Source organism: Oreochromis niloticus, linkage group LG8 (assembly GCF_001858045.2).
Source record: "Oreochromis niloticus isolate F11D_XX linkage group LG8, O_niloticus_UMD_NMBU, whole genome shotgun sequence".
NCBI classification, from domain to species: domain Eukaryota; kingdom Metazoa; phylum Chordata; class Actinopteri; order Cichliformes; family Cichlidae; genus Oreochromis; species Oreochromis niloticus.
In genome coordinates, this window is record NC_031973.2 from 19,511,168 (window position 1) to 19,531,952 (window position 20,785).

General features: G+C 41.4%; 1 protein-coding gene across 4 annotated transcripts in view; it reads right to left on the minus strand.

Moving 5' to 3' along the window:
- LOC100694024 (SH3 and multiple ankyrin repeat domains protein 3) overlaps positions 1-19,592 on the minus strand; it is a 47,217-nt gene extending 27,625 nt beyond the window's left edge. For 3 of the 4 annotated variants that reach the window (XR_003221361.1, XM_025909689.1, XM_025909688.1), the window contains exons 1-4: positions 18,955-19,013; positions 18,651-18,704; positions 4,703-5,126; positions 429-632 (exon numbers count right to left, since the gene is read on the minus strand). Coding sequence is in view for 3 of the 4 variants with exons in the window: in XM_025909689.1 (XP_025765474.1) it covers positions 429-632; positions 4,703-5,126; positions 18,651-18,704; positions 18,955-18,998 (726 nt within the window). In the remaining variant the exon portion in view is untranslated. Of the gene's footprint in view, positions 1-428; positions 633-4,702; positions 5,127-18,650; positions 18,705-18,954; positions 19,014-19,306; positions 19,392-19,515 lie in introns of those variants that run through there. The other variant, XM_019362736.2, reaches the window with a different exon arrangement.
- Between the last annotated feature and the right edge of the window lie 1,193 nt (positions 19,593-20,785).

Consider the following 20,785-nt stretch of genomic DNA (forward strand, 5'->3'; position numbering starts at 1 on the left):
TCTTTACTCAGTTATGAGAAAAAAAAGTTTCAAAGTATCATACAGGATACTTCATTTCTCTACAGAAAGTACAAAACATTAAAAACATATCTGTATTTACGACTGCTTTTTTGATGACTAGTTTTTAGCAAGATTATTCAAACCCCATAAAAGAATCTATACAACACCACTATAGAGTAATAACAAGTGCAGTTAGGTCACAACTTCTGTAACTTTAGCAGGAATTAGGGGAATCTGATATTTGATTACTTTCAGCGGAAGAAATACAAATACATCATCACTGTTCTGAGAAATGAAATTGTTTGCAGTACAACAATATATATGCAAAAATCAATAAATAAATAGTAGATTTTACATCATTTTAAGAAAAAGAGAAACAAGTGCTGCTCTAAGGGAGCCTTGCACTGGGTCACAGCTCCCTTTCTTACCTCCAGGTACGGCACCCCTTTCTCAAAGGACTGTGAGTAGTCTCTCAGGGGTCTCTCCTCCTCCAGGAACTTGGCGTCCCGTCCCTCTCCAGCTGGCTGGAAGAGGCCGTAGTTGTAGACGTCCCATAGGGACTCACTGAGGGAGCAGATGATCTGCTGCTTAGCGTTCCACACTGTGCAGTCCTGATCAAACTGGAGACATCTCTGTCGAACAATGGACAGGGCAGGGGCGGGGTTAGAGGGCGATAGTACACCTGTACTGAGGTTGAAACAGTGGTTAAAAATATACAGGTTTTACAGCTTTTGTAGTGTACCTCTATCAAAACATTTTTATGGATATTTTCAGTGCTTTGAGCACCAAGAACAACCTAGTGTTTCAAATCAGATGTTGATGAGCCCAGTTAGCTGTCTGTACCTTAGATAGCTTTACAGCTAAATAAGGACATATTTTCAGTTGTGGATCACTAACTGCACTATAGTGCTGCAGTGTTTTCTGTAATTTACTAAATAAAGTCAGAGTCGTAAGGTCCTTTTTTATTTAAGAAATTTAGATACATGACCCAAACGTATTTAACTCAATGTATTATGCGTGTAGACATGGCTAAGACGACATGCTGAAGGCCAAACATCAGAATGGAGAAGAAAGGTGATTTATGGGACTTTGGACGTTATAAAGTTGTTCGTGTCAGACGTGCTGGTCTGAGTATTTTTTAAACAACTCATTTAATGTGGGGATTTCCCACACAACCATCTCTGGGGTTTACAGAGACTGATGTTAGCAAGAGAAAATATCCTGTGAGTGAGCTGGCCAGTTCTCTACTTGAAAATGCCTTGTTGACACCAGAGGTCATGGTAAGACTTCCTCGAGCTGATAGGAAAGCAACAGTAATTCAATGAGGAGAGATCATTTGGAAGAACTGAACATGATTTCTTGAGATGGAGAAATTAATCTGGCGATTAGACTCAGATGACCCATCATGGCAGAACAGAATCCCAGTGGTGATAGGATTTAGGACAGGACCCCCGTAGTCTAGATGTTGGTGGTGATGAAGATGAAGACTGAGAGTGAGGTGGAGATGGAAATGAGGTGGGTTGCATGAATGAGAATCTGAAAGGAAGAATGACAGAGCACTGAGATTTAAACCACGCAGAGTGGTGGCTGATTGACTCAAAGAAGGTAAATAAAAAGATGACTGGACTAGTGTAATGATGTAAGCACTGAGAGCGTGGGAAAGTGATGATGTATAGAACAGACTAGAAGCTGATCTTCCTTATTGAACTTACACATACGTTTTATCTCCAGTCAGCACTGGTTACAGCCAACATATGCAGAAGAGCATCTCTGAATGCACACCACATCAAACTTTCCAACAGAAGATTGTAAAAGCATTCCCTTGTTTAACGAGTCCCAATCAGTCCTGTCTTGTATTAGCTGTTAAGGTAATTGTGTGGAGAATATTTTCTCAGAGCACTTTGGGCCCCTTAGTAACAACCGAGCATTATTTAAACACCGCAGCCTGTCTGCGGTCCTTTTATGACCACAGGTACCTATTCTCCGATGGCTGTTTCCAGCAGGATAACACGTATCTCAAGCTACTTTCTTCAACATGACCCTGAGTTCACTCACTGTATTCAAATTGCCTCCAAAGTCAGGGGTGTGAAGCTGACAAATCTGCAGCAGCTGTGTGGCGCTATCATGTCAATATGGAGATCTAGATCTCTGATGAATGTTTTAACCACTTTGTTGAATCTGAGCCAGGAAGAATTAAGGCAGTTCTGAAGGCTAAAAGGAGTTTGTGCAAGATGAATGTATGAGCGTGTGACACGTGCAAAATATGAAGGCATTACTTTTAATGAATCACCTGCCACATTCATGAATTATAAGATGACTCATTCTGCCCTTTTAGTCTGTGGTATCAGGTTATTTGGATCTATTTCACTTTCATTTTTACACCATATTTTTTGATTTTCTCTGCTAATAAAGAAGTAAAACTCACATGCATAGATAAATATTTTGCTATTCCCTCCTTGTCCAGTTTACTCCGTTATCCAGGAGAGGAGGAGCAAACTTTGTGGATACACCCAAAGGCTACAATTATAAAACACCTCGGATGTATTATGTGTGTGTGGGGATGTCCTAACAAGATTTCACTGTGATTGTTGCACTGTCCATTTCCTCATATTCTTCCATTTCTGTGCAGCTCCACAGGAAAGACATCTTTCTGGACCCGGAGCTAGAGCTGATTGGAAGCTTGAACAGCAGGAGAGCTGAGAGGTGTGAGAGATGTATGTATCCATACTATTGTTCCATTTCAGAGGGCTGTGAGTAAAACTACACAGCTCAGCACACTTCCATGTCCCTTCTGCCCCCCTCGAGCCCGCACTCGGTTGCACTATTTGATAGTGTAGCAAACTCTATTGGCATGGCAACCAGTTCGTTAGTGGAGGCAGGCACCCGTTGCCGTAGCAATGTCTTGGTGGTCCCTGGGAGGTTAACCACATGATAGGGATGAGCATGACTGTGTGTATGTGCATGCATATAAGTGAGCTATAAACTGTGTGTGTGTGTGTGTGTGTGTGTGTGTGTGTGTGTGTGTGTGCCTTCTTATGGGAGTGCACTTGTGCAGTGTGTGTGTGTGTGTGTGTGTAAAACAGAGATAGAGTGGCTAATCCCTCTGAGTGAGGTCTAATGTAATGTATACTGTATATAACGGTGCTGCTTCTCTCCTCATCGTTTCTTCTTTAATGCAGTTTTCCTGAGATGTTTCTGGCAGTTTTTATTATTTAGATCTTCAGTGTGCGCTATTACAGCACATATTTTCCTCTCTTTTCATCATTTTTCCCCCCTTCCTTCAGTCTGTCTAAGTAGCTCCTAATATTCAGTCCCTCTCTTTATCCCTTTTTAATTCTGTTCAATAATACTTCAGCTTCCAGGTTTGCAGTGCCGAGTGTTTGTCAGTGATGTGTGGATCTCGGTACGCTGCCTGTGGCTGATGGAAACCTGAGAACAGAGACGCCTTCCACATATTTCTTCCCTTCCACAGTCACTCACTTCCTCAGCTCTCCCAAAACTCATTAAAAACCTATTAAATAATTAGCAATTACTGTTGTATTGAGGGCAGATTAGCTGACATGTAGAACAGTCGGCATGTTCAGGGAGTTGAAAATGGAGAAAGGAGGATGGGGGAGGGGTTACAGTGGGGCACCCATTCTCACCTGGATATGGTGCGTGTGGGCCGGCCAATTCTCGCCTGCTGCCACCGTAAGGCTGAGAGCTGCTTCAAAGTGTGAAATGAGACTAACTTCAGTTTTGGAAACTAATTATGACCACCTGACCCAAGGCAGATGCTTGCATGGTGTTGTTGACTGAATATGTTTTCCCTTGCAGGGTGCTCAGCACAAGCTGAGCTCTGTGTGAGTTCCTATTTCCCTTTGGGACTCATCTCTGAGCCCCTGGGATAACTGGAATGGAAAAGCCTTGAAATTAGAGATGTGCTTGTACAGTTGTGCGCACTGTTTGACTTATATAAAAAAAATGTATGCATCAAGTCACCCATGTGGTGTTTTCTGTGAATAATTTGAAACAGACATAGAGTCAGCGACGCACCAGTATTATTTGACGTGTTTTAACTCAAAGGATGGAAAATGGCTGGGTTTTAGAAGAGAAGCGGGAAGGGAGGTAAGCAAATCAAAAGACAGGGAGAAAACTGAAAAGCTTCTGAGTTTTAGGGGAGATAATAGGGAAGGTGGTGACCAAAGCCCAATGTTCAGCTCTCATTAAATGGCTGTTGTCCTTTTCTTTTTTTTTTAATAGTCACAAATATAAAAAAGAGATTTTTGGAGCTTTTTGTCTGCAGTTGATCATAGCATCAGAATCAGAAACAGCAACATTAACTAAATGTGTACCTGCCTTAATGGTTTAAATAGCCTGAGATATTATTTTGGAATTTCTGTTTGTCACATTAAAGCTCTCTGTCTCTGAGGCAGTAATACCAGGGAGACTTGGCTTGAACTACTTCCTCATTTGGAAAGACCTCCAGTGCAGTGTGAGGGAGACTTCTTTCTTTTTCTTTTTTTTTTGACAGGGAGAACTAAACTTTTAAACTGTTTGATTTGGACTGGGTTTGACAAGTTTTTTTCTTCAAAACATTCTGCTTCAGCTACTTTATTCACTTTTAAATGATCAGTCAAGAAGCTCCAGGGACGGCTGTGCGGGCCTCCGCCTTTCATGAAGTTCACACACACGTTATGAGCAGTGTCTTTGATGCACCTACTGTTTGTTTGATGTCGGGGATTCCAATGCGGAACACCATCATGGTCAAGTAAGTGTCCTCCAGTGGAGCCACTGTGGTCATGCTGCGCTCCATGAGGGCTCGTTTCTTTGCTGCCATGAAATACTGCTGCTTATTGGCAGCTTGATGATGTAGCGGGGCTATATTGGGCATGTAAGGGACCCCCCGGTTGCCCTGATTGCCCGGCCTCAGCGGCCGATCTACTCTCTGTCGTCCGACCACAATGGCTGCTGGTTTCACCACCTCACCGCCTTTCCCTTCCCAGGATTGTCGTCCTCCTGTCATCTCCTTTTCCTCCAGATACTCTAGTCGTCCATTCTCCATGTCACGTTCACCTTCTTCTTTTCTGTTTTCTCTTCCCTGCTCCTCTTCCTCCTCCTCATCCTCCCCATCTTTGTCATCCTGACTGGGATAAAAGTGCTCATTATTTCCCAGCATCCTTTGCTGTGCAGAGGTCACTGCAGAGAGGGCTGAGTGATCTAGCTGTCATGGAGACAAAACATGGCTATCCCATGAGACTGGCTTCATCCTTAGAAACATGCTGTAGGAAAAAAAAGGCAGAAAAGGGAGTAAATGTCGGTCATTTGACTCTTTTTGCTTTGATTGAGAGAGTGAACTTAGTAATGCTGGAATATGAGTAATTCAAGTACATAAAAGACACGTGCAGTAATAGAAAATCTAGCCACTGGCAATGCTAATAAGTCCACATGTGTGAAATAGCACAGAGCTGGTCCACATTTTCCATTTAGCCACTGGGAATGCGTCTGGGAATAGCAGACTTATGAAAGACAGGCTAAATATAAACTCTGTGAATTTGCATCACAGGTTTTCTACAGGAGGGAGTGAGTTGGAGATGCGATCTAGCATCACACGAGGTCAAGATCATTGGTATTTTGTGACAATGGAGGAGACCTATGTTTGAGGCACAGCCCAGGGCTAACAGCTAAATGTGCGCTTCTTAAAGGAAAATTCCACCCTTGCACTCTGTTACTGTTAAATACAATTTAACTTGTTGACCTTGCGCTATCTCTCATCCTTGACAGCCTGTTTTCATTCCCAAGGTGTCAAATGGAGCTGTTTTGACAAAGCTGGTGGCATTTCCAAATTTCACACAAGGTCTCCTGTGCCACGAAGTAACAGGTTTAGGCAACAGGGTGGCAGGTGTCTTATCTGGATGCTTATAAAGAGCCCCTTGGTGTCTGTTTGAAATCACAGGGTAAACATCATTTTCTAAACTTTACCTAATCGTAACCCTTAGTGCAGGATTTGACACCCTTGGATGCAAACGTGTTGACCTCCAGCATGTCTGCATGGTTCACCAACAGGATATGAAGGATAGGATGGCTGGCAGTATACTAAAGATTAAAAATGGTGTTTTTTAATAAGCATGAATCTGCACAACATCCAACATATTCTCATTGGACAGCTTTTAAGCTTTGCACATCAGACCATTATCAGACCGTAAGGGCTTGTTACAGGAATTGGGTTGTTTTCTCTTAATAGCTGTCTACGCCAGATTGAAGGGGGCTTGGGTTTTTACACAGCAAAGGCTTGTAAATAACTCAGTGAATCAGCAGCTTTTGGAAAGCCACATCTGAGTGTACTGACTGGATTTGCAGTTGTTGACATAGTTTTAAGAAAATGCCCAAATTATATTTACTTTTGCAGCTGAAAGAAATAGTCATGCTCCTTCATTAAAATAAAGGAAGCATTGTGGAGGAAGGGTTTTCTGGTCTAGTGAACTTTCAGTTTAGTTATTTGTGTACTGTACATATTCAATTCAATTTTATTTATACAGTGCCAAATTACAACCACATTCACCTCAAGGCACTTTATATTGTAAGGTAGACCCTACAATAATACATACAGAGAAAAACCCAACAATCATATGTCCCCCTATGAGCAAGCACTTTGGCGACAGTGGGAAGGAAAAACTGCAATATGGCTTACATAGCATGGTAAAGAATACTTGGAGAATTGTATTCTTTCTTAAGAAAGCACTTCTTGGCACTTGGGAGGAGAAGCAGAATTTCAACAGGAACAAAGGAGGGAGAACCCACCTTCTTCCTTCATGAATGCAGACGTAAAGTCTATGAAGAGTACCTTTCTCTCTGATCACTAACAGCTGTTTTTAAAAAAAAGTGTCTTAGGGTGGATTTTTGCTTTAAGCTTGTTCCATTGCATCTTCATGCTTCAGATTTGGCATAGTGGTGCCTCCGTATGTTTTGTCCTGGTTTTTCTGTGGTGAAGTCTGGCTACAGGGCTTTGCCATCATGCAGATCTGGACCATTGCCAACAGCCGCCTTAATGATGGGGAGTGATGCGGGGAATCTCCCACTGTTTCATTTGCAGAGTGATGCTCTGAATATCTTATGAGCTGAGTCTGACATGGATGGGAATCAGAATGCACAGATGGACAGATGGAGCACAACTCGAATCAGGACACAGATCTAACATCAATCAATCACAGATTACCAACATGCAGATAAGTCAGTCGGTTATTATTAGATTATGTAGAAAACGTGCTGATGAGGGTTAACGGGGCATTAAGTGATCTATGACTTTTGACTTATCAACCTCTATTGGGGACCAAGGACATCGACAGGTGTCTGGCACAGCTTACAGTAGCCTGCAATGGACATAAACAATAATGCAGAGATGAAGAAGCCAGCCAAGAGCCGGACACCCAACAGGAATATTGATGAAGAGCATACTCACTTTTAAAACACTCTAACATGGATGTTTGAAGTGTTTATGTTTTTGCATTGTTTTGAACATTTTTGGGAAAACCACATATGTCTCCAGTAACAAGCAGGTGACAGAAGTTACATGTTGATGGCTGGTCAAGGTTAGAGTCAGGTGTTATGTACCATTTTGGATAAGAATTCGGGTTTTATTCTCTGTTTAAGAAAAGGCAAAATATATATATAGAAGGTAGATGTAGCTTTCAAATTTAAAAAGTAAAGTCAGTGGGGATGTCTGCTTTCTTTCTAACAGTTGGCAGGGAATGACTCCTGGTTGGAATTCTATAGAGAAGATGACCCTGGGCTCCCTTTACTATGACCACAGTAATCACTTCCCTGATAAATTTATGTTCTCAGTCTCTAGTTAAAGTACATAAAGCTAATTCCGTAAATGTTTGCTCCCATTAGTGTTCAGAAAAACAAAATATATTTTTGACTGACAAATTGCAAATGAGCATGCAGCGTCTCTCTATGTTGCAGTCTGGCACATCATGAAGTCTAGTTTAAAAAAAAAAACTGAGATGGTGTCAAAGCTAAAGGTCAGTGAGAGGCATGCAGATTACTGGGTTGCTAGTTTCAATTTTTAATATAATTTTTGGGCTTTTTAGCCTTCATTTACACAGGACGGCGGAGAGCAGATAGAAAGGCTGAGAGTAAAACATACAGCAAAGAGTTTTGTGTCTTATTCAGGCTTCTAAAATAGCCTTATGGTAAATGGTTTGACTGTTCAATATATATACTGGAATGCATGGCCATCTCTTATATACAGTCTATAAGTTTGAGACAACCGTTTTGTCTTGAAGAAAAAACATTCCCAATTTTGATATGTTTATCTTTACACATTGGCGTTTCAGAGTTCAGAAAAAAAGAAGTCATAAAAATACATTTTTATACCTCCTTTAGTTGAAGCACCTCCCTATGAGGGTCCTAACCCCCGGGTTGATGATGACTGAATACAGATTGTTTGGTTTGGGATTAGAGAAATCGCTGTCTAATTCTTATAAAAGTGAGAGTTATAGAGAGAGATTGGCTCAGAAATATGATTTTCACAAATAGTTTCTTTCCATATAACAATAAAAAGTGACCACACTTTACACCGCTGCACTATGTGTGTATGATTGTTTTATTCTGTGGAACAATACAGATATTATTTGATGGATGCTTCCAAACAATCAGTTTTTATGTGTCTAGTGTTTGAAAGACTGAGTGGATATATGAGAAATGATCATCTCACTGGCCAAAGGAAAGTCTGCTGGTTGAGCATTTCTGAGCGAAAGCATAGCGCAGAGGGAAGCGGAGTGACCGTGGTCAATTCCCACAGACTCTCAGAGAGTGACAGGGTGGGTCCTTTCAGTGCAAATCCAATGTCTGTCAAAGCAAGTAAACGAAGGAAGATCGGAGGACAAAACCAAAGGATGGGTTTAGAAAAAGAATGTAACAACTTTGATGAATCTGGGAAAACAAATAAGCACCAAAAGCAATAACAACAAGGGCTCTGGAGAAAGTGGCTCGGTGCCTATCAAGAACCAAAAGAGCTCTGTTACTGAATTATCAGTTACCTGAATCATTCAGGGCATATTTAACCACCTCTGGTCATTGTCATATGTGTGATTTACATGTGGCATCACATTTTAGGCTGAAAGCGTCTCTGATCAAAAGCTGACAAAGAACAGCGTGTTAACACTTGCAAGGTTTTAAAGATTAACACTATCATTCAAATACACCGTGAGGGAATAGAGGAGGCTGATTTATGAGCAAAGTCTCATCAAATATTGAACAACACAATGCAAGATAAAGGAAGAAGGAGGACAGGCTGAGAGTAGGCAGGAGTCAACTACATGTTTGTAATTGGGATGTAAAAGCGAAAGGGGAATACACAAGGGGGAGAGACGGAGAGAGCTGCAGTTTGCATAAAGCAGAGTAATCAGATTGGGAGAGAACAGGGAGGCGGGATGGGGAGGGAGGGAATAAAAGAGGCTGGAAGAGGCGTGAGTGCGAAAGCCAAACACACACACACAGTACCGATAGGCTAAAAACAGGAAACGATGAGCATTATGTAAAATGGATTAATAATATAACTGTGAAAAGTCTAATCACAAGTCCGAAAACTCTCCTCTTAGCCGTCATGGATGTCAAACTTGTCTCATCTTTGCGTCTTTGCCTTCTCCATCGTGTCACTCAACTCCTACACTCCTGCAACAACAATAGCTCAGTCAGTCTCCTTCTGCCGGCTGTTTCACTCTCCTGTCTATGTTGCTGGCCATCATCTCACATCTCGTCTTGACTTTTCTTCCTCTTGGGAGAAAAGTGGTGTAATAAGGAAATGAATTTCACCCCTCTGACAGAACAGTCTTTTTGTGCAAAACTCACAGTTCTCATTTCAGCCACTTACTTGAATTGTTCTTCAATATGACTTTTTTTCCTCTTCGTCCATAATTTGTACTGTTACCTATTTTGCTTGTAATTTCAGGAAGGAATTTAGATTTAATTTGGGGGGACTGTGGAGTAAGATGAGCCAATGAGGAGGCCGATCCATCATCCGTATCCGAGCAGCCATACGTACTTTCTTTCTCCATTTGACACTTAATTTAGTTGAGATTTTTCTTTTTCATCTTGATGCATTTTCATAAAAGGAGAAACCTTAACAATGAACTAGACAGAAGTCATTTTTTATAGGAAACTTCTCAAAGCTTTTCTTGGCATTACAGCCGCAGAACTGTGCAAATGCCTTTGAGCCACTCCTCATCATTTTGCCATGAAAATGGAAAATAGGTGCAATGATTTATTGACATAGAGCAAAAAAAAGGTATCTACAATTCTAATGAGCATGAAAGTCAATATTTGGTAGGATCATCTTTATTCTTCAACATAGCCTGAACTCTCTTAGGCAGTTTCCTTAAAATTTCTTAAAGTAGTCTTCAGGAATAGCTCCGGGAAGACATTCAAAGCACTTTTTTGGAGGTTGGCTGCCTTTTGTTCTGTTCCCACACTGCTTCAATAATGTTGAGATTTGATCTCTGGGGAGGCCAATCCATGACTCATATATGCTTTTACTACTTTGGCAGTAAGTTTGGGATTATTGTCAAGTTAAAAAATGAAGCTCTGGTCAATCAAACTTGTTCCAGATGTTCATAATCTCATCAATTTAGAGAAGATCCAACACCACTGGCTGAAATACAGTCCCAAACCATGACAGAGCCTCCACTGTGTTTTAGAGATGACCGTAAGCACTCACTGTTGTAGCTTTTCCTGATGCCCTGTCTACATCCTGACAATAATTTGAACTATAAATTTCCAATTTGGATTCATCACTCCATCAGACCTGTTTCCACTGGTCACTTCTTGTGTAATTGTGTAATTTGGCACACCTCCGTCTCTTCTCCTGTTTCTCTTCCTTAACAGCGGCTTCTTGACAGCCATCCTTCCACTGAGACCATTTCTGCTGAGGCTTCAGTGAACAGTAGATGGAACAAGTGAAGCGTCAGATGCATCTCTCAGGTCCTGTGTCCTCTGCCTTCCTGCTTTGCTGGATTTTTCCTCTTTCTTAAGGACATGACTTTCATATGTTGTTTATCAGCTAACAATAGTTTATTTTTTACACTTTTTATTTTAGGCCTGTCACTTCTTCTTTTGTCCTTCTCTTGTCAAGTTTCCTCTTTTTTTTAAGTGCCTGGATATGCCACATTTTCAACTAATAGCTCTCTGGAAATCACCTCGCTGGCACAAAAATACTATTTTATTCCTGCCAAACTGTATTATCTTTGGCATTTTTCTTAGATTCAACAAAAGAAATGGGAACAAATGATGTGTTTTGCAACAAGCTGCTGGTAACAAAGCGTCTAAATATACAATTTAAAATAGTTTCCTTGGTAAGTTCTCGGTTATGTGTGGATACAACACTGGTTATTGCCTTGAGTAAGGTGCCTTTTTTATGCTTGAATGATTCACAAGTCAGTTTTGAGAACGTGTTAAGAAACAAAGAAACATTACTTGGAAAATGGTTTTGGTACAAGGAGAGGACAGAAAGTGAGTGAAAAAGCAGCCAATGCCCAAAGACAAACTTTGAATGACCTGAAGAGCTATTGCTCGAGACCACTTTAAAGGGGCAAAGTCTGGATCTAACTGCAAAGATGAACATGTATGGCAAATCAGGCAGTAAGTATTCCCACCTACATGGTGTATTTACCTTCGATCTCATTTGAAAACAACATTTTAAATGATTACTCCTTCAGGAAGCTAAAGGGAGAGTTGCCCTGCTGCAGTGCTAAGTTAGCATGATCCAAAGAGAGTCACATTAAACAGCCCAGAACTGTTGTCTCAGTCTGACAGTGAGAGTAAACTGTGCTGAGACATGCTTATGATGAGCAAACAGCTGCGTGAAAACTGAACCTATCCATTAGCATCTAAACATACTGTATATTATGTAATGCTAAGCTAGCTCTTCCTAGAAATATTTTATCAGTGTCATGCAATCCTACAATTGCTCTAAATCATGATCTCCAGACTTTTAACATGCATGCAAGGTAAGAGCAGAAACGAAACACAGCTTAAGATTTCAGAAGTTGGTGAGTCTCTCTGCCCTTGGGACATCAGTACTGCAGCTTGATGATTAGACCCTATGAGAAGAGTATTTCCATAATTCTGGTCGGATGTGGGTCCAAAGACAGTAATGAAAGGTAGTAATGAAGAATCAGGAACTGATTAATCATGATAATGATGACAGAGATGGATGTCCTCCTTAGCCCCCTAGAGGACAAAAATGGATGGATGGAGAGGTTTACAGAGAAAGTTAATGGCTAACAGTCGTCCCTATTTATATCTGTCTCTTCTATGATATTCTTGTACATTTTGCTGTTTGGCAAAGTTGTAGTAATAACCTATTAATACCAAAACACCATACATGTTTGGGTGAATAAGTCAGAGCCACGTTTTTGGCAACACCAGTTATAAAGGCTGCAGGAATCGTGTTTGTTGTGCTCAAAATTTGTCATCCCCACTGTAGTTTATTAGATTATACTACATCACCTTTTAAAAGATCTTCCTGTAAATGTCTTATCCTTGCATGTTGCTGTTTTTCTCTTGTTTTGGCCACAGAAAGTACATCCCCAGCATACTACACTCGAAAGACCTTATTGCCAGTCAGTTCAGCTCATATTCATATTTCTTTTTGTCAATCTCTCTCTCTCTTTCTCTCTCTCTTTTTCTCTCAGTCTTTCCCTATGTAGGACAGTGCATGTGTATAGATATATTTTCAGTGTATCGGTCCCCGGAAAGTAGAATTGGAGATCATCCAAGGAACAGATTGTCCCACTTTTACGTCCTGAAAAAGTGGAGCGGCCAAGTTCTGTCCTCTATATCCCTCTCTTTGACTGGGTCCCCACCCTACAGCCTTTTTCATACGACCAATGACGAAGAACCGTCAAGAACACGCCGGGCCTCCTCCAGTGCAAAATGGACAGAATGAGCCACTAACATGGAGAGGAGAGGGCAGTTAGGTTTATATGAATGGTCTGACGTAGGAGTTTACGGGGGAAGGGCTAAGCTGAGATCTACCCTGCATCATCATCAGCACTCATTAAGGTTGGACAGCATAATTAAAAGATCCTGTGAGTTTTAGTGTTTACATTCTCCAAAACAAAAGTTTAAAAAGATCCACAGAGGAATTTATTCGCTTCATTTACCCTTGCAGTGACGAGGCTTGGCATTTTCAGGCTGTAATTAAATCCGTGCCTCATAAAATCCGGCGAAATGCGAGTGTTTAATTGACAATCCTAGCATACTGGATTCATTTTAAAGACGGATAACAATGCCAGCAGTAGATACATCCTCTGTGCACCCAGACACTGGCAATTCCCGCAGCGAGGATGGAGGTGGGGGATGGTGGGGTGGGGGGGGGGGTGATCCTATCAAACACAAACAGATGCGTTTAAATCAGCTGCTTATCTCATGCTGATCAAACAAAAAAACGCTAACACTGCTATCGGGTGATTAAATGGATGATTAAAATAATTACCCCCAGCTCTCCATTTCACATATAACATCCTTCTTCTTTCATCTGCAGGCCAAAAACCTCACCAAGGACTGCCCTTCTTGTTTTTCTTTGTAGAAAGGGGCCACAGTTGTGCCCCCCACAAGTTACTTGCCGCTAACCTGATGTTTCGAGCACAGTCGATAGTTTTTTAAGGAGCAGTCAAACACATCTGTGCTGGAAAAATGTCCAGAGGAAAGCAGCGTTAAGCGCCAGACCAGTCAGCCCGAGCCTGGCTGCCGGTCTTGTGTAGATCAAAGTGGGCTATCTTTCCCCTCAGACTGGATATAATTGGGTCAGGTGGAGCGTGCACTGATGGCCTCGCTCGGGCTAAACTTGGTTGGTTGGGCCGGGAGACCTCAATGCAGCACCGATTTAGGAGTGAACATCCCCCGTGCTATTTTTGAGACTTCGCTCTAACTATAAACATTCATCTGATAGCACGGCTTAGTTGCTTTGTTGCCCACGCAACAAAGTGACAAGAAAAAAGGAAATCTAAATCAGGGTTCCTCAGCTTCTCCTTTTTTTGGCCCATGACCTTGTTTTCATAAATTATGGTTAAGTTTGTGCGATAACAGAAGAGTTTTTGTATATTTTAAGATCTTTTGACTCTGAATATAATATTAAAATGCTCCTCCATTTGAAGACAGAGGACCCTCCATAAATTAAAATCTGCACTTTCACGCTTCATGCAACATTACACAAGCATATTCTGCATGCAGTTTTGCTATTAAACACCCTAATCCAGGTCCATGTGCGTGTGTCTTGCAGCAGCGCTGAGTCCAAGCTTGTTTTGTGCAACTGGTGTGTGTTAGTGGATTGAACCCAGTATCTTCACCAGCTTGACTGCTTTGCCTAACTGCATTAAACTGTGGTGCAGTGCTGACACGTACAATACAAAACAACATACAGCAGTCATGTTTTTTCAACACTAACCCCTGTTGTCTGCTAAAACACGAGCTTCCCTTTTACTCGCTGCAAACGGAGTTACAAAAAGCTCATTAAAATGTCAAGAAAGCAGAGACTTCAGAGGCGACTGTACAGCAGGTTTCCTTCTGTTTCTCAACAACAAAAGAAGGAGCAGGAAGAGCAACAGCGAAGAAGTCAAAACATTTCCAACCAGGATAGGCGTCCTTGCATTCAGCAAGCTTTTCAAGGAAACCCTTTTCTTTCTATACTAATGGCAGAGCTCCTGCCTTAAAGCGTCAAATGCAATGAAAAGCATGGCACAAGCAAACTAGTCAGACATACGGATATGAGCGCAGGTTTTGCGGCTTTGGGGTGGATTTTATGGCCACAAATTAAGTGTCCGCTAGTGACAGTTTCACTTACCTTGCACATCCAGTGACTTAAAGATAACTCTGAGAGACAAAAATCAACAAGGTACTAATAAATGCTGTTAGACATGGCTGACAAAGTGAGAACCATGTCAGTGGCTGTCAGGACCCATTAAAGTTTATCCACCTTCCATGTAACGGAGCGTAATTCATGCTACAGTCTGGAGAAGCCTTCATTATTAACTTTGCAATTTCACTTTATACCGCTGTGTTCTCCGAGTCAAGAACTTTGTAATAAATCTTAATCTGAAACCAGGAACAGTTAAGCTAAAGGAGAAAGATGATCTCTAACATTTATCCCTGCTTGGTAGCAAATGGGAACGTCACTTCTTATTTTCTTTTCCAAACTAAGGTTAGATGTTGGACAGAAAATACATGTTGTTGTTTTTTTTCTTTTTACACCTGTTCTTCAGTGTGACAAGATCTGCACCACCTCATTACAACTCTGAAGTGAGCCAGAAGGGCCTGGAAAAAAAGCAACTGAAGGAAACAGTGAGGTTAATGAGCTGAAACAATTATACTAAGACCTAAAGGTGTGCGATCACCCACTTGCGCTGGAGCTCTGTCACCTTATGATGTATTACTTCTGTTTTTATGTAATAAAGAAGATTGAACTCTCGCTTGGTTTCTGCAGCAACAGCTGCCAAGAACACAGAAGTGTGTTCCTCTTTTTTTAAAGATGCTTGTAATCAGGGCATCTGAAATGCAGCTGCTTCTCTCCGAGACGTCTTCGTTAAACAACTGCGACTTAATGGTTCAATCATTAATTTGAAGTTGCGTTCAGAAACGGTAAAGCTCAAGGTGTTTGAGTTTTTCATTATGGCGGATATGTTGCAGTTTGCTGGCATCTATTTTCATGGCTTAAGGCAACTCTCCAGATCTTTCCCCTTGGGGAAATCTCCCTGTATGTAATAATGAAAAGCCTGCAGAGTCAGGGGAAACAACTCGTCTCTCCTGTTTCTTCTTAATGAGCACAACAATGAGACTCTATCGACTCCACAAATAACAATTAGAAGTGCATTAAAAATTACCTTTCAAGGTTATTTGATGACAACTAAATGTTAAGCAGAGAGTGAGCCACGCCAGTTTTTTTTTTTTTCCAACCAGATTTTGCAGAGTTTCCCCTGATATACACGGCACTTAATATTTGTGTGTAAGGGTAAAATATGCGCAAGTTTATTTTGCTTATGTATTAATTTTTCATAGCTCCATACCCCTGTGGGGCTTACAGGGTATTTTGTTTCAGGGTTTGCATTTCTGCTTCATATATATACAGTAGAAGCTTGTCGCTAATGGAGCCTAGCTGTATTCTTCCACAGCAGTAAGCTGTCACTGGAAATAGTCGCTCAGAACGTCTGTTTTTTTGTCCTACACTTGCTCCATACCAAACCCTGGGGAATTGCAGGGCTGTATAGCATTGTCACATCTGCTACACTGACCAGGCTGCTAATGGACTCCCGCTCTTCCCGACTGAGGAGGACAGGGCAGGAGGCAGGAAAGAACACCGAGACGGGACAGGATGAATCGGAAAACTTGATTTCTGAGACTCTCATCTCCGCTGACACATCGAGCCGTTTGGCTGGTCCAGCGTATTTCATCTTCCACTCAATTGCTTCATAATCACATTCTCCTTTGGCATTACCAACATATTATGTATAATCGCTCAGTCCCTTACTGGCATTGATATTGTCGCCCAGCTTCCTTTTGTTCCATTATGATCAATTGTTCTGTGTTTTGAGGAGGCCATTAATCTTCCTTTGCCCACTCTGCTCCAAATTGCCCTCTTTGTTTATTTTCTCCCTCTCCCAAATGAATTCCCCTCAGTGCAATTCTGCCATAGAAGAAAAGTATGCTTTTAAAGCCAGTGTTGCTTGTTGTGCATTAAACAGTCAGGCCAGTCTTAGGAGGTTGTACGAAGTCAATTAAGTGGTATCTAAAGGATGAAAGGGCACAGAGTTGGAAAGCATCACTGGTGCACAGCTCGAGCTAATACTCTGGTGCACTTTTTTCACCCAAGCCTGAACCAAATGAGGCGTTTAGGTGTATGTGTGTGTGGCTGCACGCGCATGGCAATCGGTTCTCTAGGGTCCTTAGAGGGTTTCCACCTTTCCACCAGCTGACACCATAAATACTGCGAGCAGGCAACGATTTTGACAAGTCGCAGCTAAACGAGTGTGTGAAATGTGGGTGTTGATGAGCTCCCGTTTGATTCTGCTCACCTTTCCATTTCAGCGCCTTTTTCTTTCTGAACTCATCCCAGCAGAAGTGTCTGGGTGGTAATAATACAAGCATGTAGGTAGCTTTTACATAAGCATAAGTATTAATCGTTTTTTTCTCCAAACGTCCACTTCTAACTTACTCTATCAGCTATTCCACCATTTCTTGTATTCATGGATCACCGTCATATTATAGGCCATGACTGACTTTATAAATGGGGGTAATAGTGAGCGATAGTCACAGTCCAAAAATTTATGGTTATAACTCAAAGTGGAGTCAGATTACCAGCTCATCTAGAACAAATGGTTCTCACTAAGTTCTGGGCCCAGGTAGCTCTTCATAATGTTAAGACCTATTTAGCTAATTTGGCTTAATGTCACCTAAGAACGTGGACAGAGTCAAGAATTTCTGTGTTTTCCAATGAGCCAAGCAGGAACTGAGGGGGACGTATTAAAAGATGCGCCTGTCCCATTGTTGTAAACAGTCCACATGTGTAAATATGTACTTTCTCTTAATCAGAGCACTCCCACAGGATGACAGCTCTAGGGGTGCCACGTGGTCTGCAGCGACACATTCCTCAACCCTTCATTCTCCCCTCCGTTTGCTGCTGTTTGTTTCATCATGTTAACATTGACAGTGTCTTAAAAACATCCTCTAGATGAAGTGAAGGTTAAAGCCAGAGTGCATATATTATGTTTAGAATGTAAATAAAATGCTCTGGGTGGCAGAGGGCTGTGCTGATGGAGGCTGAGCAACAGCACAGTGTTTAACAGGAAGGTATTTTGTGGACTCTTTGGCTCCTGGTCCCAACCCCCCGGGGGGCTCTAGGAAGCCACCTTGAGAATCACTGACTTTCAATTTTCTTTGCACAGAATCAAGTAACAACACAATTTTTCTCACTGCACTAAAAGGAAGGTCAAGGTCACAGTATAATAGCATTGGAGAACTCGGCATTAACCTTTAAGCCTGTATTTGGTGACAATAGGGAGAAAAAAGATTCACAATTTTCCGCAGGACAGAAAAACCTCTGGCAGAACCGGGGAAGGCGTCCATCTGCCCGGCTAGAATATCACCTAAACAGGCAGTGTTGTAACTGAACTTCCAAGGTTTACATCTCCCGTGAGCAAACAAATACATAATGATCGTTCCACATGCTGAATGCTGTTACTTTATCTGTTAAAGTGTGCATTACATTAGAGCAGTCTGCGCTCACTGATTCATCCTACAGCTGTGAGGGAGTAATTTGCTCAGTTGCTACAGACTTTTCTTTAGAGGCACTGTGACTTTTTTTTGTTTGTTTTCTGTCCCACTTTTCTCTTCCTACCCACCTACATAAAACATGTGAATTAGACCTCAGAGGACCTGCATGCCCCCCCCTCGCCGTCACAATTTCAGCAGCTTCTCCTTCTAAAGCACTGTGACTTTCACCTCGCCGCTAAATATCATTTCCTTCCCTTACATTTACGTTCACACAATAAAGATGTTAATGCTCCTTTGTATTGCAAACACTTTATATTAGTTTAGTTGTGTGATACACACACATACACAGCGGTTCTCATTCAGTTACATTCTGTAAGTATCGAGGAACACAAAAAACTAAATACCTCTCGGTCTGTAGTTCAGGCTGTGTTGCTCCTTGTTGTATCCGTAGTGACCTCCTTCATAAACCACAAAGAGAGTAAAAAGGGACCAGGATTAAAGAAATGAGAGAAAGATCCAGTCAATAAAATATAGATGAGGGGAAAAAATGAAAAAGTGATTTGCCTTTTTCTCTTTCAAAATCACATTTTCACGCCTTCTAGTCTTTAAATATGCATCGGTATGAGCCAGCCCGAGCCCCTGTATTGTGCAGCTTCCCTTTCTCTTTTTCATTCACACACACACAAACACACACACTCTTTCACCTACTCTATGCCCTGGTATAGCTTCTCTCTTCCCCTCCCTCTCTCCATGTTGCACACACATTCATGCACTCCCTCTCCAGCATTGCATACTCTCTTTCTGTCTTACTTCAGCTGCTAGATTGATCTCTCTCTCCTCCATTCTCCTTCCTCTCTGTGTACCCACTCTTCACCATCTGTCAGTTGTTCTCTCTCTCCCTCTCTTTTTTTCATACCCAAGTGCTCTTCTGTTCAATTATCCCCAATTTTCTTCATTATTCTCCCTCATTCTTTCAGTTTTTCACGGTCCCACCACCTCTCCGGCGCTCCATAGCTCCTCTCCTATTATTTCAGCCAATTTATCAATCAGATACACTCACGTCACTGATTTCCACCTTTTATCTGTCCCACACACAATCCAGGCATGGGTTTGCACACTGCACAGCTCCCTTTGTCTCCTTGATGCTGAAAGGTCATCAAAAAATAGCAAAAAAATCTGTTTGTGTTTGGGAACTTTCCAGTGATAAATATAGCAGGCGTGCTGCCTTGTTTTAGCATGTTTGCAGCTATATGTGCAGCATTTACCAACCAGTCAAGCGCTGTGATAACCGCTGGTGTCCGACGTTGAAGAATCTGTGAGGGTTGGTGCATCTTTGTGTTGTTTTCTCAGCTGTCTTGCCGTTTATTCTTTAGAGCTGTTTGGTGCTGGCACTTCTTCCCCGATCCCAGTACAGTGGACGTGTTAGCCTTTTCTACAATCGGAATAGTCAAAGAAAATTAGAAGTGGTTACCCTGAATGACCTAATAAACCTGAAATTCATTTAACAAGCTAAGAAACTGCTAGTTTATGTTCACACAGTACTTCACTGTGATGGCTGCAGTTACAGCCACACAGAGGTAATATCTACAAAACATCAGTGTTACAGTAGAGGCTTACACATAACGCTACACTTATATTTTTCTTTTTTAAATATAGGATTTAATTTACAGGATAATAAAGAATTGGTGTGGTTTAGAATGAATTTACTTATACAATCACATAATACGGTATTCAAAAATAAGTGTGCACATTTTAGCCTACACACTGTTGTGTATGATTTAATCTTTCTTTGCTTTCTGAGTTACCTCAGTGACAGCTGCTCCCCTGGTTGATGAGCTAACAGGTGGAAAAGGGGCGGAGCAAGCCTATATGGAGACCTGCAAATTTGGTCATACCACAACTTTGGATCATTGGGGTAATTTATTATGTTACTTTCAGTCAGGTTTTTGTGTGTTTTACCCCTTTTTGTGTTTTTGTGGGCTGATCAGCCACTATTTAAGTTTCCCCTTTGCCCTGTTCAGGTAGGTCTGTTTTGTTTGAGTTAGTAGCATTGTTTGGTGTCAACTTTTGAGTAGAGGTCTGTTACGTTGCCCTCTTTTATGGGCCCAAGATTTAGATTTTTCTGTGTAATTTAACCAAGTTTGTTATGGAGTTAAATGTTAAATAAAAAAACTTCTTTTAAACTTGTGCCTGACTTTCCGTCACTGCTTGGTCCGTCACATTCACAGTGAAAAGGCTTTTATCTACTTCTTGTTCTAAAACACAGAGATGGAAATGTCTTATTTGCTGTCATGACTGAAATTTAAAAACAAGTCTTTTATGACATGTTTAAAAATGTTGACATCAACACCTATCTGATTATAACTGCTGTTGCAGAGATTGGGAAGGCATGGTATTGGTTCTCCTGGGAATAATGCTGCTACTATCAAACAATCTTTACTTTAAATTTACTCAAAAAGGAAGAGTTGGTTAAATCCTACTAAACCTTTCATCTCTTTTCACCATCCATGCTCCAAAACCCTAAAAATTATAACAGCAG